Source organism: Pteropus vampyrus, unplaced genomic scaffold (genome assembly GCF_000151845.1).
Source record: "Pteropus vampyrus isolate Shadow unplaced genomic scaffold, Pvam_2.0 Scaffold141, whole genome shotgun sequence".
NCBI classification, from domain to species: Eukaryota; Metazoa; Chordata; class Mammalia; order Chiroptera; family Pteropodidae; genus Pteropus; species Pteropus vampyrus.
The window spans coordinates 3,291,506-3,318,877 of record NW_011888922.1 but is presented as its reverse complement, the minus strand read 5'-3'; the positions used below and the strand labels follow the sequence as shown (position 1 = coordinate 3,318,877).

At 34.8% G+C, this 27,372-nt stretch overlaps 1 protein-coding gene and 1 pseudogene across 16 annotated transcripts in view; one reads left to right on the top strand and one right to left on the bottom strand.

Annotated features, from left to right (window-relative positions):
- Positions 1 to 27,372, top strand: part of EMSY (EMSY, BRCA2 interacting transcriptional repressor) — an 80,630-nt gene that overhangs the window by 19,884 nt on the left and 33,374 nt on the right. For all 16 annotated transcript variants that reach the window (XM_011368392.2, XM_011368390.2, XM_011368388.2 and 13 more), the window contains 2 exons: positions 5,984 to 6,260; positions 18,165 to 18,419. In XM_011368392.2, the coding sequence (XP_011366694.1) occupies positions 5,984 to 6,260; positions 18,165 to 18,419 (532 nt within the window). The remainder of the gene's footprint in view (positions 1 to 5,983; positions 6,261 to 18,164; positions 18,420 to 27,372) is intronic.
- Positions 3,722 to 3,840, bottom strand: LOC111744832 (annotated as a pseudogene).

The following is a 27,372-nucleotide window of genomic DNA, read 5'->3' as shown; positions in this document are numbered from 1 at the left end:
TACCTCCACTTCAAAAGTATCTGTTCTTCTAAATTCCTGAGTCTTTCTGGGGTTCTCTGATGCAAGATGTCTTGTTTTTTGTTCTTCTGTTTGCTGTCTTAGGTTTTCACTTTCTTGAGTATGCTGAGTTACTACTTGTTTGTTTTCCAGTTTCCAAAACTTTATAGCTATTGTCTCCTTTCCATTTTGACCTTACAGGTTTGTGTGTCTCTTCTTTTAAAAAAAAAAATCCCTACATACTATTTTAGAGAGACTTGGGGAAAGGAGTGGAGGTAAATTCTTATATTAAATGCATGCTCTTCTCTACCTTTGAATCTTCAGAGCCATGATAACTTTCATTTAAAGACCCTCCTTGAGATTCTTGGAAAGATGTCATTACATAATATATATGAAATTATCATTTTCTTAATAAACTAGAAGTGATAATGAGCTGATCTGTGGAATATAATTCTATTTTCAGTCTTAGGATGAGGTGTTATGGTGTAGTGTTAAAATCAAGCAAATTTTTTGTAGCTAAAGAGGCCTGGGTTGGAACCTCAGCACTTTCCAGCCTGTCCTGAGATAAATGAGTCCTTCTAAATCTGTTTACCCATCTGTGAGTTAAGAATAATGCTAATCTTATAAGGTTATTGTGAGGATTAAACAAGATCGGATATTTTAAAGTGTAACATAACATATGTATTCAAAAAATGTTACTTCCCCTTACAGGTGTTTTATGGAAAGCAGTGTTTTGTTTGCACTGTTGCAAAAGAGATGTTCCATATAAGTGAATTCATCAGTTAACTGAAGCTTACCCCTTGATATATAGAAATTGACTATTTTTAATGACTTAAATGTTTTGCAGAAAATGTTTTATATTTGTATTTGATGACTCCAAGGTAGTCTTTGTCATAATCACTTTTCATATAATACTGTAATATAGTTATTGCTTTCTGTGCTAGTCCTATCTATATTAGGTGACATCAACCTGCAATACTCCATGAGTTTTTAAGTCAACATGTTTTTATGGCCTTTTTTGCTGGATCTTATTTTATTAGTAATTCTTCTCTCTTCTTCTTCTCATCTACTCTATTAATTTGGTATTTGAGAAATAGTGTAGCAAACTTATAGTTAAAAGAGCACCCACCTTTCATTCATGGCCTTATTCCCTTACTCTGTTTTATTTATTATAACTAGTTGACATTATATTACACATTTATTTATGTCCTATATCTCCCATAGAGTATAAGTTGTCAAGGGTAGAGACTTTGTCTTATTCATCACTGTATTCTCTAGTGCTTAGAGCAGTGTCTGGCATATACTAGGTACTCAATAATTGTTGCCTGACTGACTGACTGACTGAATGAATCAAATAAATAGATGTTTTCTAGTACTGACTCTACCACCTTTCTTGAGCCTCAGTTTCCTTATAAAACAAAGTTAATGGTAGTACTTACTTCCTGGAGTTATCAGGAAAATTAAATGAGATGATTCATGGAGAATGCTTAGTCCATATGATGAGTTCTCAGTAAATGTCACCTAACATTATTAACTTTCCAGTCTTCTTTGGTAGACCTACATAAAAATACTTGGAATTGATGGAGGTTCACCTGTAAGTGAAATTGGTGAACTTTTTAAAAAATTTACTGACTTTGCCGTATCTTTATTTTTGTTTTTTCCTTCTAAATTGTCGCTTGAGAAAGGATAGTTGAGGTTGTTACCCTTGTGATGCTTATAAGAAGGCATATCTTCAAAGTCATATAGGAGCTATACCATGAAATTTCAGGCTTAGAACCTCAGATTTGTCCTACTGTGTATAGGAAATAAACATTAAAACAAATTCTATTAAAAATGACATTCATTTCACAAATATTTATTGAGTATCTACTGTGTTCTGGATGCAAAACTGTGCTCTTTTACTTCATGTATACTCAGTGCCATTAGTTTTGTTATTTCTTGAACAAGCTGAGTGTGGGCTAATATTCTTTGGGATTTTTATTTACTTTTTGTTTTCCTTTTGCTGGGGAGTTGGATTTTTTTGAAAGCCTTATTAGGCTGTTGACATTATTGCATTCACCTTAGATTTCTCACAAATCCTATATGTAAGTCAACTTAGGAATTATTTTAGGTAAAGTGACTTTTACATTATAATTATGAATTTGTGGACTTGATTCAAATTCGAATAGGTCATATATTTACAAGGTAGACAAATTTCCACCTGTGTTAATGTGGTGCCTTCATTTTAAGTATAACATTGGTATAGCACTTATATAAACCAGCAGAATATAGCTTTATGCTTTCATGTGCTTGATTGATATTTTTCATTTTATCCTTAGGGTGCAAGTCCCAGCACTCTTAAGGAGTTTTTGTGAGTGCTAGAAGGTCAGTAATTTGAATTATGGCCTGAATAAACACTGTTTGATTCACTTGGTTTTAAAATCCCTTTATTTCCCCTGTTGTAATAAGTAGCTTTAAAGTGCAAGTAAATTTTCTTCAAGGTGGATCTCTAAATTGGATAATTTCTTTTCAGATTAGGAATCAATTTAAAGACTGAAATCTCAAAATATGTTTTATCATTTGTTCCTATAACCTAAAAAATGCTCTTAAAGACTCTAGATTTATTTTGCTGAAATTTTGTTGTCTTATTGTTAGGAGCCTACATGCATACTCTAGTTCTGAAATTGTAAATTTTTGACACAAGCGTGAATGCTTCCCCTTCCCTTGCCTGTGACAAACATTGCTAATTAACTGTGTCATGCTTTCTTGCCAAGCCTTAGTGAATCCTTATCTGTGCTGCAGAGTCCTTATAAACACTGTGCTCCAGGAAAGCTACTACTATTAGTTTGTAACTGGCAAATGTGAAACCTAATTGCCATGGTAGTAGCTATGAGTTCTTTGGATTCTCAGGGGTAATACAGAATTTTGGAAAAAGGTATCTAAATTTTTTTAATGAAATAAAAATAGAGTACATAAAGTATATTTCCAGATTGATTTGTCCTATAACACCTTTACTGCTATCCTTTTACCATTTATTAAATAGTAATATTAAACTACTAATTTGTTGACTGCCAAATATTGACCACCTCCTATGTGCCTAGCACTATGTTAGATGCTTCACATCATTATCTCATTTAATCCTTGTAATGATTTGCAAAGTAGGTATCATTCTCCCTATTTTATGGCTGAAAGTTGTAGCCCAGAGATGTGAACATGTCCAGGGGTCTGCCATTTGTCATGGCAGAGGCAGGATTAAGCTTAGGTTCTTTGGACTCTTAAGCTTCTGGGTTTTTTTTTTACATGTTTTTCTCAGTTTATATGATGGCTGATGGTGGTTTTGTAATAATGCTATAGAGGTATTTGCTGATCAGGCCTATATAGAAGTATGCTGGTCAACTCTTTATAGGTGTTTGTTGGTCAAGACATATTTCTCTTGACTCTTTAAATAAATAACAAACCCCTTAAAGTAACTGACATGTACTTACGTCCTATAATTCTTTGTAACACTGAAAATATATTAGTAATATAGTCAAAGTTTCTTCATGATATAAGTGCTGAGTAAAGACATACTCAGTAAACTTTGACTGACTGATTTAACTTCAGGCCTTCCTTAGGATTGATATAAAGGTGAAAAAAAAATTCTTCCTTAAATTCTTTGGTGTTTTCAAACCAATTTTCTGTCCTGGATACAAGTAATTTTGGTGAAAGAGGAAAAAGACACGGCTCTGTTTTGCCTTTTTTTAAACACCTACAACACCTGGTTTTCCTAGGTGGTTTCCCATCCAAGTACTAACTAGGCCTGACCCTGCTTAGCTTCCGAGATAAGATGAGACTGGGTATGTTCAGGGCGGCATGGCTGAAGACTGACACTGCTCTGTTTTGGGTATCACTATACCACCATTATACTCACCCAGAATAAAACTGTGGTACTATAGATTTGTAAATGATTTTTTGTGTTCTCAACTGTAAAATAGGGATAACAATAGTATCTGCATCACAGGATTGTTGGGAGATTTAAATAAGCCAATGCATATTAGCTCTAGGAGCTAATCTTCATTCTTTTCCATAACCCTGCCATTTCTATACATCAAGTGATATTGACTCTACCTCTCAAAATAATCTGAATCTGATCACTTCTGTTTATTTCCAGTACTGACACCCCAGTCCAAGCAGCCTCTATCATCACCTAGTCTACTGCAATAGCTTCTTTACTAGTTTCATTATGTCTCTTGCGTCTTACCACACATAGCAGCTAGAATGATTTTTTGAAATAAAAATCAAATTTTCTCACCGTACTTAAAGTCATCCCATGGCTTCCCGTTATACTTAGTATAAAATCTAAATTCTTTACTCTGGCATAAAATTTGATCTGGCTTCTGTTTACTTTTCCAACCTCTCTTTGTCCTATATGCTTTTGCTATACTGTCTTGCTTTTTGTTTTTAAGTACATCAAGCTAATTCTCACCTTAAGACCTTTGCTCCATCCTGTTCTCTTTGTCTGAAATGCTTTGTCCCTATGTCATTTACAGTTTTCTAAACTTGAAGTTTCTTTCTTACCATTTTCCCCCTCTATTCTTGTATCAACCTATCAGCAAATCTTGTTGGTTTTATCTTTAAATATATTCAGAATCTGTTCACTTTTTACCACTTCTACTATGAACACTTTGATCACCATCATCTCTACTTTATTGCGGGAGCCTCCTAATTTGTCTCCCTGTTCTACTGTCTCTGCCCTACTTTACTTTTTAACCTAGCAGATAAATGTTTTTTAAAAAAATGTTTTCTGAACAGTTTTAGAGAAAACTTGAGAAGATAGTAGAAAGTTCTCATATACCTTGCATTAAGTTTCCATTGTTCTTAATATTTTATATTAGTGTGGTACATTTGTTATAATTAATGAACCAGTATTGATGCATTGATATTAAGTCCATGGTTTATTCAGATTTCTTTAGTTCTTAACTTACTGTCATTTTCTGTTTTAGGATACCACATTACATATACTTGTCATGTCTTCTTAGATTCCTCTTGGCTACGAAAGTTTCTCAGACTTTCCTTGTTTTTGTTGATATTGACAGTTTTGAGGAGTACTGGTCAAGTATTTTGTAGGATGCTCCACTATTGGAATTTGTCTAATATTTTTCTCATGGTTAGACTAGGGTTGTGGATTTTCAGAAGGAAGACCACGAAGGTAAAGTGCCATTTTCATCATATCATATCAAGGGTATATACTATCAACATGATTTTACATCATCTAGTCCTATATTACTTCTCTGAGTCTGTCTCCTACTACTCTCTCCTTTATACTTTAAGTTCCTCATTATGTCCTTGAGGTTTCTTGAACATCTCAAACTTGCTTCTGCCTCAGGGCCCTTGTATTTACTGCTCTCTATGCCATTGGATGCTCTTCCTCTGGGTAGCAACATGATTCATACCCCTTGGTTGCTTGCTTATAGTTTCTGCTCATATGTCACCTTATCAGAGAGATCTTCATTGAATACTTTATAAAAAAATCATAAAGCCACTCCTATTTTTTATTTCCTACCCTGCTTTATTGTCTCTTCCAACATGACATATATTTACTTTTTCATTTGTTTATTGTTTCTCTTCCCATACTAGAATATAGTTCCATGAAAGTACAAACTGTCTGTTTTGTTTATTCCCCTATCCCCAGCATCTAGAACCATGCCTGGCACATAGTAGATGCTCAACAAATATTTATAAATGAATGACTATCTAAATTACTTTCAAGAAAGATTATGCCAATTTATATTCCATACGCACTATATTGACATGCTTACTTTGCTATATCTTGCACAGCATTGAATGTTATCTTTTTAAATATTTGGTTGGTAAAAATTTTTTCTTTTATTTTTAATTTTATATTTTTCTTTGTTGAATTGTTTCTTCATGTTTCATAAGCTATTTTTGAATTGTATATAACTAACTGTGAGTATATATATTAGTAGTATAGTAGGTATGTGAAAATAACTTATTTTTCCTTTCTCAGGTTATTATAGTGACCACATCACCAAGTTCAACCTTCGTGCCCAACATTCTCTCCAAATCCCATAACTATGCAGCAGTCACTAAGCTTGTACCAACATCAGTAATTGCTTCCACAACACAGAAGCCACCAGTGGTTATAACTGCTTCACAGTCCTCTCTGGTCAGTAGTAGCAGCAGTGGCAGCAGCAGTTCTACACCATCACCTATTCCTAATACAGTTGCAGTAACAGCTGTGGTATCTTCCACACCATCTGTGGTCATGTCAACAGTAGCACAAGGTAAGTGGCAATTTACCATGTAATTCTGTCCCTGTGGTATATGAGAATTTTGAAGAAAACTGTGGGTGTGTTTTTCTGCTTTGGGCGTGAAAGTCTCTCCTGTTTCATCAGAGATTACCACTCTCTCTCCCTTAATTTGAGAATGTCAAGATAGTGGGTTATGCAGCTTTCTTATGTTAATACACTTACTCCAAGATTTTTTTTTAGTGCATAATACCTAGTTATCTAGGCCAATGGTCTCCAACCATTTTGGCACCAAGGACCAGTTTTGTGGAAGACAATTTTTCCACGGATTGTGGGGGTGGTGGTGGGCGTGGTTTTGGGATGATTCAAGCATATTATATTTATTGTGCACTTTATTTCTATCATTAAATTGTAATGTATAATGAAATAATTATAAACTCACCATAATGCAGAATCAGTGGGAGCCCTGAGCTTGTTTTCCTGTAACTACACGGTCCCATCTAGAGGGGAAACAGTGTGTCTCTTATGTCCAGACTATTCCATAATCTTGTTTTGGTTGCCATCACTGCAGAAAACCCTGCTTCACAAAGATAGGATGTTGGAAATGGAAGCAGGCTTTTCAGTGCTTCTGTGGCAATCTCAAAATATTCCGCCTTGACTTTAATCCAGAATTTACGAAGATTCGAAGTTGTTTTTTAAGGCCACTGTCATTTGTGATCTCAAGCAGTTGATCTTCTTCTAGCACGGACAAAGTCAATTCACCTGGTTTATTCACAAATGAGTGTCAGGTCCATTCCCAGTTTGGGGAGTCTTTTGAGGTTGAGAAGTGATGCTCAAACTCTTTTGAAAGCTGAGATAGGTGATCACGCACCAGCTGAGAGAAAGAAGGCCCTGGCTTAGTCTCTTTCAGAATCTCTGCTAATGTTTAAAACATCAAAAATGTTCACTCATCACCCCCATAATTCATTTTGGCTTTGAATGTAGCCACTTTATCTGCTGACTTGAACACAGTCATCATTCTCCCCTGAAGTGACGGATTGAGTTGGTCAGGCAGGTTGACTGTCACATAACTAAGCAAGTTTTATGACCCATTCTGTGTCACTGAAATGTGCTGCCAATGGTAACTGTTTTTCTAAAAGAAATCTCTGGAGCAGCTATTGTAACTCGGAAACTCTGGCCAGTGATCTCCCTTAAGAAAGCCATCTCACTTCTGTGTATGAAAAGATGTGTGTGCTCTGTGTCGATCTCCTCACAGAACTGTGTGAACAGACATGAGTTAAGGTTGTGTACTTCAATGTAGTCGATAATTTTAATTACATCTTGCAAAATGTTGTTAAGTTCAGGTGACATTTTTTGGCTAGTCAGCATTTCTCTATGGATGACATAGTGCGTAGACTCAGAAGCAACCTCTTTGACCCGAGTAGTGAAACCAGAAAGATGCCAGTTAGTCAGGGCAGCTGCTCCGTCGGTGCATATACTGACACAAAATGACCGATTCAGTTTTCCTGATATGTAATCCTTCAAACACTTGAATAGTTCTGTAGCTTTGGTATTGGTTTACAACAAAAGTGCACATTAACATGTCTTTATACACATCCTCCTGAAAAATACATTGCACAAAAATAAGCATTATTGCCTTGTTGTCAACACTGGTAGACTCATCAAGCTAGATTTTGTACCATGGTGACTTAATCCTAACAATTGTTCCTAAATATCCTCTGCTATATTATCAGTTCGACTAGTTATGGTGCTAGCCAGAAGAGGAACACAGCCTCTCCTAAAAGTTTACGACAAATGTCCTTAGCAACAGGCAGGATCAACTCTTCACCAATAGAATAGTAAAGGGCTTCTTAGCTCTAGAAATGCAGTTAGCCACTAAGAATGGTGCTCTCAGTGCAGACATATTTGATGAAGTGGTGGCCTTCAATGATTGCTTCTGTTCTTTGTGTTTACGCTTTTTTCTTTTGAAAAACTCCAAAGGCTTGTGTTTTATAATGCTGGGTGCTTGGTCTCCATGCGGCAAAGCAGTTATGAAGCTGTCATGGCTTCGTTGGCTAGTCGGTTGCCATGTTTTGTACAAAGTGGGCTTGGAGAATGTAAATCACCTGTTGCAATGAACTCGTAATTGAAGTAGGATTCTTGATATTTTCTTTTCAACACAGCTTTCTTTTTGTTGGCAGTCATAGAGTCTTCTGCTTGTCTCATCATTGGGTCTTTCCCCCCTTTTCAAAGAAGCTCTCCAGCGGTGTTTGTTTTTTACTTGTTTTGGCTAGGAGTAGCTTGTGAGCTTAGCAAAACTGGGACTGAGACAGTTGAGCAGTGCAGTAAAGAGGCGCAGACGGGAGTGGTAAATAAAATAATGAGTGGGCCATGCGCAGACTAAAATTAATTGTTGGGTTCTAATTTAAAGCCTGCCACCAGATGCACCTGTACAATTGAAGTACATCAACTCACTTGCCACTGTAAAGTTTGCCGCCAGATGCGGCTTAATTGTCACTTGCCACTCACTAATAGGGTTTTGATGTGTGTCTTTGATTTATTATGGTCTCTGTGCAGTCAGACCTCTCTGCTAATGTTAATCTGTATTCACAGCTGCTCCCCAGCTGTAGCATCACTGCCTCAGCTCCACCTCAAATTATCAGGTATTAGGTTCTCATAAGGAGCATGCAACCTAGATCCCTCACATGGCAGTTCACCACAGGGTTCATGCTCTTTTGAGAATCTAATGCCTGATGATCTGAGGTGGAGCTGAGGCGGTGATGCTAATGCTGGGGAGCGGCTGCAAATACAGATGAAGCTTTACTACTCACCTGCTGCTCACCTGCTGCTCACCTGCTGTGTGGCTGGGTTCCTAACAGGCCACTATTGGCCTGGGGCTTAGGGACCCCTGATCTAGGCCATTAATGGTTCACAAAATGTAGAGTAAATCTTGTCACAACAGATATCAAAGGCATATACAAATAGCTTTTATATAGTAGAATTTTTAAATGAGGAACTTGAAATTATTTTACTGTAGGTTCTTCAGAAGAGACATCAGGTACACAAGCTCTTTTCAAAGTAAGTTACCTATTGATAAGTAGAAGGAAGAAGATGATTTCAAAGACATGCCATTTGCCTTTTCTTCAGTCTTGTAAATTTTTCTGTATAGGTAGATGATGGAAGGTATTGAGAGAAACTGAAGCTGAACTGAACAATTGCTTCCTTTTAGCAGAGGAAAGGAAATGTGGAAACTTTAGTTTCCTGTTAGTTTAAATCACTTTAGCTCTCTTCTGTATCTTTGTGTTCTTCCCTTATGTCAAAAATTTTATTTTTGCAGTGTTGGGGATCAGAGGGAAGTATTTATTATGTAGAATTCATACTCAAGGTTGTAGTCTATCAAAGGGAGCATAGAATCAATATAGAACAGTATTTAGTATTAGTTTTCATTGAATTTTACTTGAACAGTATATAGCTTGAAATAGACTGGAACTTGACAATATCCTAATTTATGAATTGATAGTGAATGCAAGCACTTGACTAGGAAAACTGTTTTTCATAATTGCTGTAGTCATGTTTAGTGTGTTCTGTATAACTGTGTTAGCAAGGAAGAGATTACATAGATATGATGTAGTCAGTATTCTTTCTCTACAGTGGTAATGGTAGAATGTGAGCATCTGTTATTATTTTCTGGCTCTAATACCAATTTAATATTTCAATCAATAACAGGTAATAGCAGGTTTGAAAAAATTTTTTGTTACCATAATTTTCTAAAACCATTCCAACTTTTCTATTTGCACAGTATTAAACTATAGTAGTATTAAAAATAGAAATAATTTTTATACAGAGAGTCTGTTTAAAATGTTGGATGTAAGCATGATTCAGATTCTTTATTTCAGAATTTGAAGGTGAAAGAAAGAAAGGCCATGTGTCTCCTCAGCTGACTGGTCCCTGTATCTGAACTATCATCTATTGACAGTTGTTTTTCCCTCCCAGTACTTGTCACAAAGTTTGCTAAAGTTTTACTGGATTAGAAAGATTACTGTTCTTCCAAGGAGTATTTGAGATAAGAGGGGTATTTCTCTTGGTTACTATGGAAATACCTTTAGGCAAACTGAATATTCCATGATTCTGTTTCCCATTTTTAATTTTTTCCAGGTACCCTCTGAATATTTGGGGAACTTATGACTTATCTATTTTCTCTTTTGCTTCTTAGCATCCTGTATCTCTTTGAGCCTTAAGTAGTTATAAAGAAGCTGGATATCTCAGAGATTTCTCATAAATTCACTGGAATTCAATAGAGCATGAGAAATGTAAAAGTATCTGGATGTAGGTACTCAAGGAAACTATGATTATTTTGAGTTTCTGCTTGAGTTATTTAATTTAGATATTATTAGTGCTAAGAAATTAAGACTTTTTTTTTTTTTAGAAGCTAAATGTTAGTTGGAAGTGGTAATAAATATATAGACTGTAGTTGTAATTCTGACTGCAAGGCTTCAGTAGCTCTTGTATGGGTACCTGGAGGACGAGTACATTCAGTGTCTGCTTCTGTTGGGGACTGAAGAAAGGCTGTTTTGAGCTGGTGTCCCTGTCTGTGGTTATTCTTGTAGGGGCTGCTGGTGATAGATGGGGAAGGGATTTAGTAGCAGTAACTTGTTGGGTATGCAACTCCATGTTTATAAGCGTAGAGATAGTTCCAAAGGTAGTGAGTAGGGAGATTGTGTATGGTTGGCTCATGCTGTGGGAGGGTAAAGGGACTCTTTAATATTTGGAATATGGGAATTCTTAAAATTCTACCGATTAGAAGGTGTTCTGAGTTGGTTATCTAGAGAAAAACATAATTACAAAAATTTTTATTATGGAAAATTCTAAACATGCATAAGTAGAGAGAATAGTAAAATGAACCCTCATGTGCCCATTACTCAGCTTCAGAGTGAGCAACACATGGTCAGTCTTGTTTTATCTGTAACTGCTATTTCCCTCCACACATACCTGATCTTGAATGGTTTTAGGATATCATATAATTTCAGCTATACATACTTTAGCATGTACATCTAAAAAAAATCACAACTCACAATACCACTATCACACCTAGAATTTTTAACAATAATTTGATATAATAAAATACCCAGTTAGGATGTAAATTTCTTTGATCATGTCATAAAAAATTTTTTTGAATTAGGATCCATTGCAGTGATATGGTTATATCTTTTTTAACTTATAGGTCTCTTCCCTTTTTTTTTTTCCCCATTTCTTTGCAGTTTATTTGTTGAAGAAATCAGTCATGGTAACCGACAATATGATTACTGAGCAGAATTTAAGATTTTATTTTAGTTCTTTTGTCTCTTAGTGTATTCTTATTAAGGATATGTATTTGAATTACTGTACTATAAAGTCACTTGAAATAACTTTTTTCTTTGTGGTTAAGCTCTAATTACAATTAGGTTAATTCGTTTCATTTTGTTTTTACGAATTGTAATTTTAAAAATTTAGACTTAATTTTATCTGTAAAATATTTATGTAGTTCCTAAGTCAGATCTACAAACAAGGTATATTCTGAGAAGTCTACCTTTGATCTACAATTCTTACACTGTTTTGTCCTTCTCTGATAGGTAACCTTTTTTTCCTTCAATTAGTTTTTTATTTATCCTTCCATTTTCTAACTTATAAGCAAATATGTATATATTATATGTCCCCTTTTCCTTAGATAAAAAGTAACATATTACAATAGTTCTCCATTATTCTAGAAGGATACGTTCCAAGACCAGTGGATGTTTGAAACCATGGATAGTACCGAACTGTATATAAACTATGTTTTTTTCCTATAAGTAATACCTGTGATAAAGTTTAATTTATAAATTAGGCATAGTAAGAGTAACAATAATAACTGCTAATAAAGTAAGACAATTATAACAATATACTGCAATAAAAGTTATCTGAATATGGTCTCTCTCAAAATCTTGTACTGTACTCATCCTTGTGACAATGTGAGATGATGATACAATGCCTATGTGATGAGATGCAGTGAGATGAATGATGAGATATTATGATATAGTGTTAGGCTACTGTAAGAGTTACTTGAACACAAACACCATGAAACTGCAGCAGTAGTACAGATAACCGAGACAGCTACTAATTGACTAATGGGGGTAGTATGTACAGTGTGGATATGCTGCACAAAGGGGTGATTTACTTCCCCAGGCAGAACAGAGTGAGGAGGTGTGAGATTTCATCACACTACTCAGAACAGCGCTCAATTTAAAATTTAGAAATTTTAATAATATTGCAGTAATATTGGCTATATTCCTTATGCTGTACATCCCTGTGACCTTTTTTTATTAATTTGTATTTCTTGATTGGAAAGGATAATGTTTAATTTGGTGGTTATAAGTGTGGTTCTGGAAATACAGAAAAAGGTGATAATGGAAATGTGCTTGTGTGAGTAGAAGAAAATAGTTAATTTTAGAGGACCGCTTCTTCATATTTGATTCCTCCCCCTCTAGATTACATATTTATCAGACTAGAAGCTATAAGTAGCTTTTCCTGTTATTTCTTATGTCGTCTGATTCTTCTTATTCCTCATTGACCAAAGAATAGGCTATTATTTGTTACTTGGTTTGATTACTGTGACCTTTCTATTTTTTATTCTACCCGTTGCTCTGAGAAATTCTGTTGCCATTGTCTTTTCTCTTACCTTGGTGAGAGAAATTTTCTTTCATCTCATTCTTCCCCTCATATTCTTTTGTGGACTTCATAAATTATTTACCCAACACAAGCATACCTCAAGAGATATGGCAGGTTCAGTTCATGACCACTGTAATAAATCAGATATCACAATAAAGCAAGTCACATAGATTGTTTGCTTCCCAGTGCATATAAAAGTTATGTTTACACGATACTGTAGTCTATTAAGTGTGTGATAGATTTTTGTCTAAAAAACAATATATGTATCTTAATTAAAAAATGCTAACCATCACCTGAGCCTTCAGCAAGTCATAATCTTTTTGCTGGTGGAGGGTCTTACCTTGATCTTGATGATTGCTGATTGATCAGAGTGGTGATAGTAGAAGAAGGCTGGGTGGCTGTGGCAGGTTCTTAAAATAACAACAATGAAGTTTGCCATATTTATTGACTCTTCCTTTCACGAATGCTTTCTCTGTAGCATGCAATGCTTATTTGATAGCATTTTACTCACACTAGAATTTCTGTCATAACTGGAGTCAGTCCTCTCAAACCCTGATGTTGCTTTATCAACTAAGTTTATGTAATAGTCTAAGTTCTTTGTTGTCATTTCAACAATCTTCACAGTATATTCACTGGGAGTAGATTTCATCTCAGGAAACTACTTTCTTTGTTCATCTATCAGAAGCAACTCCTATCAAAGTTTTATCATGAGATTGTAGCAATTCAGTCACATCTTCAGGCTTTACTTCTAATTCTAGTTCTCTTGCTGTTTTTACCACATTTGCAGTTACTTCCTCTACTGAAGTCTGGAACTCCTCAAAGTTATCTGTGAGAGTTGGAATATACTTCTTCCAAAATTATTAATGTTGATATTTTGACTCTTTCCATGAATCATGAATGTTCTTAATGGCATCTAGAATGGTGCTTTCCAGAGGTTTTCAGTTTACTTTGCTTGGAATCATTAGAGGAATCTATGGCAGCTATAGCCTTACAAAATGTATTTCTGAAATAATAAGACATTAAAGTTGCAATTATGCCTTGATCCATTGGCTACAGAATGGTCGTTATGTTAGCTAGCATGGAAAAAAACATTCATCTCATATCTCCATCAAAACTCTTGGGTGAGTAGGTGCATTGTCAATGAGCAATAATATTTTGCAAGGAATCTTTTTCTGAGCACTAGGTTTCAACAGTGGGCTTAAAATAGTCAGTAAAGCATGTCGTAAACAGATATGCTGTCATCTAGGCTTTGTTGTTCTGTTTACAGAGCACAGGCAGAGTAGATTTAGCATAGTTCTTAAAGGCCCTAAGATTTTCAGAATGGAAAATGAGCAATGGCTTCAACTTAAAGACACCAGCTGCATTAGCCCCTAACAAGATGGTCAGCCTGTCCTTTGAAGTTTTGAAGCCAGGCATTAACTTCTCTCTAGCTATGAAAGGCCTAGATAGCATCTTCCAATATAAGGCTGTTTTGTCTACATTGAAAAACTGTTTTTTAGAATAGCCACCTTCATTAATTATCTTAGCTAGATCTTCTGACTAACTTCCTATAGCTTCTACATCAGCACTTGCTTCACCTTGCACTTTTATGTTGTGGAGAGGGCTTCTTTTCTTAAACCTCATGAACCAACCTCTACTAGCTTCCAACTTTTCCTCTATAGCTCCCTTACCTCCTTTTTATTATGAAATGTTTTTTTCCTCTGGTGATTCTCCTTATTTTGATGCCTCCCTTTTCTGATATTAATTTAGCTACTCCAACTTTCTTATTAGTGTTTGCATAATATGTCTTTTTGCATTAGTTTTAACCCATCTGTACCTTTGTATTTAAAATGCATTTTTTATGAACATTGTATAGTTAGGTCTTGCTTTTTTATCCAATCTGACCATCTCTACCTTTTAATCAAAGTGTTTAGTCTATTTGCGTTAAATGTAATTGTCAATATGATTGAATATAAGTTTACCACATTTTTATTTGTCCTTTCTGTTCTTTGTTTTCATTTCTGTCTTATTGTCTTTTGGATTTATTGATCTTTTTATTTTTAAAGATTCCATTTTATCTCTTCCATTGGCTCATTGGTTTATTAACTATGCTTTTTTTAAAAAAATAGTTACTCTAGAGTAGGATTCTCAACCGACATTTTCGAACAGATAATTCTTTGTTGTGAGGGACTGACTTTTGCATTATATAATGATCAGCATTCTTGACCTAGTAGCATACTCCTTGTCATAACAATAAAAAAGTGTTGGTAGTGATTGCCAAATATGGGGAGAGGGAGGGTGGGGAGAAATGCCCTTGATTAAGAACTCAGCCCTAGAGCTTACAATATACATTTTTAACTTATAACAGTTTTTCTTCGAGTAATATACCACTTCCCATATTGTGTTGTAATCTTAGTTCACTTCTGTTTTCTCTCTCATCCTTGCTCTGTGGCATATACATTTTAATTCTATATACGTATAAACCCTACCTTGCATTGTTATTCTTTTTTGCCTTAAACAGTCAATTTTCTTTTAAAGAAATTACAAAAGAGGGAAAATAACTTTTTTATATTTGTCAAGTCATCTTGTACTTTTCCTACTCCAGCCCTGGGATCAGCCATTTCTTCATGGAGCCCTGATTCCTTTTAGTGGAAAGTGATAATTAGAAACCAGAATCTTGGTGCTAGCTAGATATGCTCATTGTGTTTGTGTTTGTGTGCATGTGCCTGTATGTACACTTATACCCTCACATATTTACATTTATACACACATATTTGCATCTATATTTATTTCTATATGTTGAAAACTGTGGGTTCATACTGATATATCTGATTTTAATCAAACACTGCTTGTTAATTCTAGTTTTCTCCCTTCCCTTCTTTGATAGAGAAAAACTTAGCTTCCATTACCTTTCATATACTTATTTACCAGTCTGCCAGTATATAACCAGTTTGCCATTATTGTTGCTGTTCCCCTCACCTCCATGCAGATACCTTATTCACTTCTCTCAGGCTCTAACATTCTGCAGACTACTACCTCACCTGAGTTCTGACACCCTCCCTGTGTCACCTTTTTGCGTAGTGCTTGTTTCACCCTGTACGGTTCAGAGACTTGTGCCAGGCCATCCTCCCACGCAGAAGTCCCCTTCTTCGATTTTGAACTCTTATACCACCTTAGCTAACCCTTACAGTGGTGGCTTTGAGACCCTGCGTTAGGTGGCTCACACTCACAGAACCCCTCTTTATCGTACGTGGGCTCTAACTTTACACACACGCTGTCCCCTGCGCTCCCCATTGTGGACACCCTTCTTATAATATTTGGACTCTGACTCCCATACTAGGCCAGTCTCCAACACCCTGTGCTTGGCCAATCTTCTCTTTAGCCACCTAGTTATCCATTTTGCTTTGCACTACTTGGTAGCTTTAGTGCTAAATTGTTTGGAAGAGGAAGAGGATCTTTTACTTGTTAAAACAAAGATAGCATTTATTACAGTTTGTCATAATAGATTTGTGTGATCATTTGATTTTCTTCTTTAACCTTCCTGAATGTAGAGATTGTTTCATGGATAGAAAATAGTTTCCTCAGAATCTAGCATAAAGTATTTTCTCAGTAAGTTTTTATTGGATGAATACATATTCAGAGAGATGAAGTACTTTAATCAGATCATACAGGTACTATGTGTTTATGTTGTGTTTATGTTGAAGGCATGATTTGAACACAATTCTTTGATTCTAAAATAACCCTGGCTCTTTTTGCATAAGAGACTTTTCCTGTACAAAAGTATATGGAGAACATAGTTTAGTTAGGGATTACTCATGTGCACAATTTACCTCAATTAATATGAGTTCATGATGAATGCAGTATAAAGGTTAAAGCTTTTAAGTAGTTTAAAAATGATGTCTTCCACTTGTATAACATTTTGTACTCATTGAGTCATAAAATGTTGGTGTCGAAAGGGGCTCCAGTGATAATCTAGTTCAGCACAACTAAGCAGTATAGTACACACATGCCACCAACATACTAGTATTCAGGGAGGGATGGGGTGAGTAGGGGCACGTGTAAGTAATGTGAATAAGCCCTTCATTTTGTAGACAAAAATGTGACTTCACCTTTGTCTACTCTCAAAGTATTTAACTCTGATTTTATGAGATCCGCATAGTACTCCTTAGACTTTTAGGGTTAGGGAAAGTCAACATAATGTGGAAACCGAGACCTAGAGAGTCAGAGTGACTCCTCAGGGTCTTTTCTCCATCTTTTATCATTCTCCAGAAACATTTTACATAAGGATGTTATATTATTTAAACATTTTTCTCTAATGCAATGTAATTCTCATGGTGAGGATGTGGTGGAGGAAGGTATAAAATAGCCTTAAGTACTTAGTAATTGGGCTAGTAATTTATGAGTTTCTTTTCATTGTTTCAACAGTGCCCAAAAAGTTGATATGGTGAATTAGTGAATTATATTCCAAGTTCTTTTTGTTAGGAATATTAATTTATTTACGGATAATAGTCCTATTGTGTTGTTGAAAAAAAAATCTGAAAGAGGGAAGAATTTATCTCAAATTCATAGATCTTTAGTGGAAGTTACTGTACTCCTTACCTGTGTATGCGTGCTTGCTAATATTAGTATTGCACTAAAAAGAAATGTCTTAAAAGCTTATATCATCAGATTTTTTTTTTTGCTGTAGATATGTTGAATATCTACATGTAACTTTTCATATGATTATTTAATGACCCAGTTAGAGTTCTCAGAAAATTAATTTATAGATTATTGGAAATGAGATATAGAAAAGCCATTTTGCCATGCTTTAAATAGTTCATATGATGAATGTTTCAGTGTGAATTATTTTTATCTAATGCCATGTTTAAATTGGCTCACTAGAATCTGTAAAGTACTATTTGAAAAAAGTGTATTACAAATAACATCAAAACTTAGTTTGCTTGTTCTTATATTTCACTGAGAACCTGTGTTTTCTAAAGGAAAATCTATTGAAAGACATGTGAGAATATCTTATCCGATTCTTTCATTCTAACTTCTCACCAAGGGGGACTCAGTTTTGGGTGTTTTGTTTTGTTTTGTTTTGTTTTTTTTGAGTGTGAGACCAATAATGCCCCTCTTGCAGAGTTTGGGGACTAAGTATCAAATATATAAAGTACCACACATTATATCTGACACGTACTAAGTGCTTAATAAATCATTGCTTTTATTAATTAACCTAGTCTGGATTATCTACTACAATAGCCAGAAGTAATTTTAATTATGCTTTACTATTAAATTTTCTTTTGCCTTACTCATCTACAGGTGTATCTACATCAGCAATCAAAATGGCATCAACCAGACTTCCTTCTCCCAAAAGCTTAGTGGGTACCCCAACTCAGATTCTTGCACAGTTTCCCAAACAGCATCAACAGTCTCCTAAGCAGCAGTTACATCAAGTACAGCAACAGACACAGCAACAGGTGGCCCAGCCTTCTCCGGTATCTCATCAGCAACAGCCTCAGCAGTCTCCTTTGCCACCTGGTATCAAGCCTACCATTCAAATCAAACAGGAGTCAGGTAACTGGGAAATGTTTACAAGATATGATTATCCTTCTCCGATCACCAGTTCTCTGAAGACTACTGATAAATATGAATTTACTTCCATATACAGTTTCCTCAAGCACCAGATTTTTAAATTTATAAAATGTATTTTGAGAGTCTGTTGTTGAAAATACTTATATAGAGAGAACTGGAGCTTGGGAATAGAAAAAGGATAAAAAGCAGCTTGTCTAGCAGGAAGAGTTTTTTTTTTTTTTTTTCAGTGAACTCTCAGGAGAGAGAAAGAAAGCTGAGGAAACAAACCCAGATTTTAGAATTATACTTTGGGGCCCATTGTGGTTATGGGAAGTGGACAGTGGAAAAATTAGTCTGGAGAGTCTTGTGTTAGAGGGCAGTTCATATTTATGAATATAGCATAAAATTGTTATGAGCAGAGGTGCTAAGATTATGTAGGACATTGTGTACAATGAAGAAGTTTGTGGTTTGTGGAATAACAATTTAGCATTTTATTGAAAACATCTCTAGCGCCTTGGGAACTCAGAGGTAGGAGTCAATTACTGTAAGCTGTGAAATGATCAAAGTATTGAATAGAAAGGCAGGTAGAGTATGGAGACTGAGGGAAATTAAAAAGCCTCTTAACATACTTAATATCTTTAAGAAAAGAAAATGGATTTTTTTTTCTCCAGTGAATCCGGACATTATTTGGTAGAAAAGGAATTCGGAGGATGCTGACATTTTCAGTTTGTTCCATTTTGTTTTTTTGATAGGAACATTTTATTAATTTTTTTGAGATATAGTTGACATATAACATTATATTAGTTTTAGATGTGCAACATAATGATTCGATATAGGTATGTGTTGCAGAATGATTACCATAATAAGTTTAGTTAATGTCTATCACACAGTTGCAACCTTTTTTTCTTGTGATGAGAACTTTTAAGATCTACTTTCTTGGCAACTTTCAAATATACAATACAGTATTGTTAACTATAGTCACTATGTTGTACATTGCACCCTCAGGACTTATTCATCGTATAACTGGAAGTTTGTACCTTTTGACTACCATCATCCATTTCAGCCAACCCCCTACCTCTTAAAAAAAAACTCTGGCAACCACCAATATATTTGTTCTCTTGTATCTGTAAGCTATGTTTTTGTTGTTGTTTGTTTATATTTATTTAGATTTAAGATATAAATGAGATCATATATAGTGTTTATGTTTCTCTGCCATATTCCACTTAGCATAATACTTTCAGAGTTCATTCATGTTGTAAATGGCAGGATTTCCTTCTTTCTCATGGCTTATTAATATTCCATTGTAGTGATATACCACATTTTCTTAATCCATTCATCCATTGATAGACATGTCTTGGCTGTTGTAAATAATGCTGCAATGAACACGGGGATGCAGATATCTTTTCAAGATAGTATTTTCATTTGTTCCAATAAATACCTGGAAGTGGAATTGCTGGTAGTTCCACTTTTAGTTTTTTGACTTCCATACGGTTTTTCATAATGGGTGCACCAATTTACATTCCCACCAACAGTGTACAAGGGTTCTCTTTCCTCCATATTCTTGACAAAACTTGTTATTTCTTAACTTTTTGATAACAGCTATTCTAACAGATGAGGTAATGTTTATTGTTTTGGTTTGAGTTTCCCTGGTTAGTGATATTGAGCACCTTTTCGTGTACCTGTTGGCCATTAGTATGTCCTCTTTGGAATTTGTCTATTCAGATCCTCTGCCCATTTTTTAATCAGGTTGTTTTCTTTTGTTGTTGAGTTATATGAGTTCTTTTTATACGTTGAATATTAACTTCTTATCAGGTGTATGATTTGTAGATATTTTTTCCCATTTCATTGGTTGCTTTTTCATTTGTTGGTGGTTACCTTCGCTGAGCAGAAGATTTTTAGTTTGATATAGTCCCACTTGTTTATTATTGCTTTTGCTTTTGGTGTCAAATACAAAAAAATCTTTGCCAAGACTGATGTCAAGGAGCTTGTCCCTTATGTTGTCTTCTGGCAGTTTTCCGGTTTCAGTCCTTATGTTCAAGTCCTTAATCCATTTTGAGTTGATTTTTGTATCGTGTGAGATAGTGGCCTAATTTCATTCTTTAGTATGTGGCTTTCCAGCATCATTTATTGAAGAGACTATCCTTTTCCCATTATATATTCCTAGTTCTTTTGTAGTACATAAATTGACCAAATATGGGTTTATTTCTGGGATCTCTGTTCTGTTCCATTGATATAATGTGTCTGTTTTTATGCCAATACCATACTATTTTGATTACTGTAGCTTTGTAACATTGTTTGAAATCAGGAAGTATGATGCCTTTGGCCTAATAGTTCTTTCTCAAGATTGCTTCGGTTATTTGGAGTTTTTTTATGGTTCCATACAAATTTTAGGATTGTCCTCTTTTTGTGAAGAATGCCATTGGAATTTTGGTAGGAATTGCGTTGAATCTGTGGCTCGCTTTGAGTGGAATGGACATTTTAATAATATCCATCCTTCTAATCCATGAGCACAGAATAGAATGTCTTTCTATTTTTTTGTGTTTTCACTTTCTTTTATTGGTGCCTTATAGTTTTTAGCGTACAGTTATTTTACCTCCTTGGTTAAATTTATTTCTAAGTATTTTTTTTTTTATACAATTGTAAATAGAATTGTTTTCTGAATTTCTCTTTCTGATAGTTTGTTATTAGTCTATAAAACAACTGATATTTATATATTGATTTTGTATCCTACAATTTTATTACATTTGTTTATTCTAACAGTTTTTTTGGTGGAGTCTTAGGGTTTCCTATATATAATATCACATTGTCTGCGAATAGAGACAGTTTTACTTTTTTTATGATTTGGATGGTTTTTTGTTTATTTGTTTGTTTTTTTGTTTTTTTGCTTAATTGCTCTAAGACTTTCCTTACTATGTTGAATAAAAAAAAAAATGGTGAGAGTGGGCATCTTTCCCTTGTTCTGAAAATGGATATTTAATCTTCTCTCTGGTATAGCAGGGGTGGGAGATACTAAAAAGTTTCTTGCTTTCCTGTGATTTTACTGGAAAAATTTGAGTGTAATATTTTGTTCTGTTTTCTTAGTGTTCATGGTATTTTAATACTTGTATATTATCATAGTCTGACTTTTTTTTAACCACATATTACTCTATGTTTGAAATAATTTTATCTTAATAGTAAGGAAGGGAGATTTCAATATCCGTAATATTGGTTAACACATAAACTCTGCTGTATTAGAGTTTCTAAGGTCTGTTTTGGTGGCATTTTTATTTGTGAAGGAATTATTTTATTTTTGAATATAGACTACATTCATCAAAAGCTGAAAAGTATAAAAACTTATATAGTGAATAACTTGGTTCTCTATCCAGTGTTTCCTAACCATTAAAAAAGTCTTAGTTTCCTATGTATTTTCAGAGTCTCTGTATATACAAGCAAATTTAAATTTGAATTTTTATCTCTTCCTTTTTACACAGATGTAGAATGTAACACCTGCACTTTGCTTTCCCCACCTCCCTTAACATTGTTTCTTGGAGATCTTTCTAAAGCAATCAGTACATTAAATTAAGTTGCCTTTGCATTCTGTAGTGCATGTAACATAATATATTTAATACCTCGTAAGGTTATTTCCAGTCTTTTGGGATTTTTCTAAACAAAACTGTAGTAAACAAGACTGTACATAGTCATTTTGTATGTCTGTAAGTATATCTGTAGGATAAATAACAAGAGTGTGTTTCCCAGGATACTGATTCCCAGGAGTGTGTCAAAAGATAAAATAATTTAAAATTTTGATGCATATTTCCAGATATTCTTCTATAGGGATTTTCAATTTATTTTCCAACTAATAATGGACATGAGTTCCAGTTTCCTCACAGTACCCTTTTCTCACCAGTATGTTATTAAACAATTGCCTTTTTCCAATCTGATTGGGCTGGGATTGTGGGCGGGGGGGGGGTGTCATTATCTCAATGTTGTGTTGTCTTTATTTCTCTTATAGAGAGTGAGTTTGAAGCAACTATTTATATGTTTCAGAGCCTTTCGTATTTCATTTTTTGTGTACTGTCTGTATTCATTTCCAATTCTTCTACTGTGGTCTTTTTTTTTTTTTCCTGATCAATTTCTAGGAATTCTTTATGTATCAGGATAATTGGTGCTTGCATGTTTCATGATTCGCAGAGATTTTCCTCCCAGTTTGTCTGTTGACTTTATGTATAGGGACTTCTGCTGTACAAATCTTTTTTTGTTTTATATGGTTGAATTTATTAGTGTGGTTTCTCAAGCTTCTAGAGTTTTAGTTATAGTTCACATTTTTCACATTTAAATCTCTTGAAATCTATCTTAGTATGAGGTGTGGATAATACAATGTGTTGATAGTCACAGGGAAATTGGTCTGTAGTTTTTCGTGTGCAGTCTCTGGCAGGGTTTAGTTTCAATGTTAAATGTGCTTCCAAGAAAAAATTGTAAAGTTTTCCATTTTTAAAATGCTGGATTTTTAAAAATAGCTTTATTAAGATATAATTTACATACCATTTAATTAACCCATTTAAAGTGTGGAATTCAGTGGTATTTAGTGTATTCACAGATAGGTATGGCCATCACCACAGTTGATTTTAGAACCTTTCCATCACTTCAAAGAGAAATCCTGTTCTTTTTAGCCTATCATCTCCCTACTCCCTATGGCAACCTCTCTGGCCCTGCTTTACTTTCTGTCTCTCGATTTCTATATTCTGGATTTTCATATGAATGGAATAATATAATATGTGGTCTTTGTGACTGGCTTCTTTCACTTAATGTTTTCAAGGTTCATCCATGTTTTAGCATGTATTAGTACTTTATTCCTTTTTATGGCCAAATAATATTTCATATTTTGTTTATTCATTTGTTCATTGATGTACATTTGGATTGTTTCTACCTGTTGGCTGTTAAGAATAATTCTGTGGAAACATTCATGTGTAAGTTTTGGGATATTCGCTTCTCTTGTGTATATACCTAGGAGTAGAATTGTTGAGCTGTATGATCATTCTGTGTTTAATTGTTTGAGAAACTGCTTCACTGTTTTCCAAAGTGACTGTACCATTTTACATTCCTACTAGCAGTGTATGAAGGTTCCAATTTCTCTACATCCTTTCCAACATTTGTTTTTCTCTGACTTTTTGATTCTAGCTATCCTGGTTTATGTGCAGTAGTATTCTGTTTTGGATTTTGATGTTGAACATCTTTTCATGTGCTTGCCCCTTAATATATCTTCCTTGGAGAAATATCTGTTTATGTTTTTTACCCATTTTCTAATTGGTTTGTCTTTTTGTCACTGAGTTGTACAAGTTTTTTTTTTAATATACATATTTTGGATGTTAAGTCCTTATCAGATATGTGATTTGCAAATATTTCCTCCCATTCCATGAGCTGTCTTCTTACTTTCTTGATGATATCCTTTGAAGCACAAAAGTTTTTAATCTTGAAGATGCCCAATTTCCTTTCTTTCTTTCTTTCTTTTTTTTTTGTTGCTCATTCTGTGTCATATTTAAGATTTTTTTTTTTTTTTTTTGCCAAATTTCAGGTCATAAAGATTTATCCCTGTTTTTTTCTATGAGTTTGATAGTTTAGGTCTTTGAGTTAATTTTGTTATGGTGTGATATAAGGACCCCACTTTATTCTTTTGCATATGGTTATCCAGTTGTCCTAATAACCATTTATTGGAAATAATGTTTTTCCTCCGCTGAATGGTCTTGGTACCCTTGTTGAACATCAGTTGACCATGTGTATGGGTTTATTTCTGGGCTCTCAATTCTATTCCATTAATTTATGACTGTTTGCATGCCAGTACCACACTGTTTTGATTACCATTGGTTTGTAGTAAGCCTTGAAATCAGAGAGAGTACTCCTATTTTGTTTTTCTTTTTAAAGATTGTTTTGGCCATTCTGTGTCCCTTGCAGTTCTAGATGACAAAATTGCAGTTCCAGTTTTGTGAACAGCTTGTCAGTTCTACAAAAAGTCAGCTGAGATTCTGATTGGGATTGCAGTGAATCTGTAGATCAGCTGAAGCATATAAGCATCTGAACAAAATTAAATCTTCTAATTCATGACTGTAGGATGTTTTTCCATTTTAGATTTTCTTTCATTTCTTTCAACAATGTCGTGTGGTTTTCAGAGTATAAAATTTGCACTTCTTTTCTTAAATTTATTCCTAAGTATTTTATTCTTTTTGAAGTTGTTGTAAAAAATTGTTGATTTTATTTTTCAGATTGTCCTTTGCTAATGTATAGAAATAAAACTGATTTTATGTGTTGATTTTGTATCCTGAACTTTTGTTGAAGTCATTTTTTTAGTTCTAATATAGTTTTTGATAAATTCCTTAAGATTTTTTAAATATAAAAGATCATGTCATCTGCAAATAGAAATAGTTTCTTCTGTTACAATCTGGATATCTTGTGTTTCTTTTCTTGCTTAATTTCCCTGGGTAGAACCTCTAGTAAAATGTTGAATATTACTGGCAAGAGTGGATGTCATTGTATTGTTTCCTCTTCCTTCTATTCATAGAACTTCCTTTAGTATCCGTTTTAAGGCCTTCTGCTAGCAACATATTCTCTCTGTTTTTGTTTATCTGGTAAGAAGACTTTATTTGCTGGATATTGGATTCTTGGTTGATAGTTTTTTCCTTTGAGAACTTAGAATGCATCATCCTACGGCCTGCTGGCCTGCATCGTTTTTGCTGAGAAGTCAGTTGTCGACTTTAATGCAGTTCCCTTGTCAGTAGTAAGCTGTTTTTCTCTTGCTGCTTTCAAGGTTTTTTTCCTTGTCTTTGACTTACAGGATTTTCAGTATGGTGTGTCTGTCTGTGGATCTCTTTGTATTTATCCTGTGTAGAGTTTACTGAGCTTCCTGGATGTATAAGTTACTGCTTTTGAGTAAATTTGGGACATTATTTCTTTGAAATTTTTTTTCTTTTTCTCTCTGTTCCTTTTTGGTAGTTCCATTACATATATATTGGTGCACTTAATGGTGTTTCACATTTCTTTGAGACTATGTTCATTTTCCTTTATTTCTTTTCTCTCTAGTCTTCAACTTGCATAATCTCTGTTGATCTATTTTCAAATTTGCTAATTATTTCTTCTGCCAGTTCAGATCTGTTCTTGAGCCTCACTAGTGAATTTTTCATTTCGATTACTGTACTCTTCAGCTCCACATTTTTCATTTGGTTCCTTTTTTTGTAATTTCTATCACTTTATTAACATTCTCTATTTGATGCCACTTTGTCATTATGCCCTTTTTTACTTCTATCATACTTTTCTTTAGTTTTGTGTACATATTATAAGGGCTACTTTGAAGTATTTTTTTGTTGTTGTTCAGTCTGATATTAGGTCACTCTCACAGGTAGCTTTTGTTGCTTGTTTTTTTTTTTTTCTAGTGTATGGGTCGTATTTTCCTATTTCTTTGCATGCCTCCTAATGATTTTTGTTGGAAACTATACATTTTAGATATTTAAATTAATGTTTTAGATATTAGATATAGTTGGGTACTGGTCTTCCCCTACCTGCCCCCCCGTTTTGTTATTTTTATTTGCTTGGTTATTTGTTGTTTAGTGACTAGGTCAGTTACTTTAGCGAAGTTAAGTCTCTCATGTTCCTCAGGGACATACAGCTCTGGGTATGCCCACTGTTATTCTGAGGTGACGGTAGTATTGGTTCTCTTTCTTTCTTTCCTTGACCACGCTCAGCTGTTAAACTCTTCTAACTGATTGTACTATTTCAACAATGCCCAGGAGCATAAGTTACTCTCCATAAACTAATACAAATTGTGGCTTCTTTGAAGGAATAGTAGTTACAGAGTTCTATTTCTGATATTTGTCAGACCACAAGAGGATTCCTCTGAGTTTCTGTATTGTTCAGTTTTCTCCTGCAAACCGTCTAGCCTATAGTCCAGTTGCCTTTTATCACATCCCCCACTGTTCTTTATAATACATTCAGGCTTGAATTTCTCCATGCTCTGTTACAAACGAAGTCAGTTCCTTTGGGAAGAGATTAGGAACTACCTATTTTATGACCTCTTTCTACCTTCAGGCAGCTCTGGAGCTCTGGGTGTGGGGTCCGTGGCATGCTTCTCTGAATGACGCTCCTGCTTTAGGAGCTGAGCAGTCAGTGAAGGCAGGGGTAGAAGGATGGGAAGCAGCCTAAGATCCTCTTGACTTAATTCTCCTGGTAGTGGAGCCACCGCCTCATAAGCCAGGCGGTGGTGATTAGGACCCCAGTATTCCCTGTGACACCATGCCCAAGGTGGAGCCTTTGTTCTATGAATTGGATGCTGAGCGGAAGGGAGCACCCACCTCTTGACTGTACTTTCACGGGACTTACCTTAGCAATAGGTACCTGGGGGCAAGATGAGATCCAGAAGTCCTGTTGCTCCTCAGACCTCCAGCTGGAGGAATAGGAAACCTTTGGTTCCTGACTGCAGCAGTATGTAGAGGAATCTTTGCCTTGCTTGTAGCAGGGGTAAGGAGGAACAGGTCTTGGTTTAAATACCACAGATCTTCCCTTTCTTACTGATTTTTTCTATATTTTTTTGAGTAGATATTTCTTTGTTGGTCCTTGGGACCATTTCCAGAGCTTTTCATTGGTTGTTTTATTACTTTTACCATTTTCATTGGATCAGCAGATTAGCAGATCTCTTTATGCTCTCTTGTTAGAAATCGATCTCTGGAGTAGTTTTTGTTGGTTTTTAATTGAGATATAATTGACACATTGTGTTAGTTTTAAGTGTGCCACATAATAATTTGATATAGGTTTAGCTAACATGAGTTAATATCCATTATCACACAGGTATAATTTGTGTGTGTGTGTGTGTGTGTATATTATGAGAACTTTTAAGAGGAATGGTTTTAAGTATTTTGGAATTATCTTTTTTTTAAAGGACTGTAGAATTGTCTTTGAAACTATCTGGGTCTGCTATTTTTTGGCAGAGAAGGAA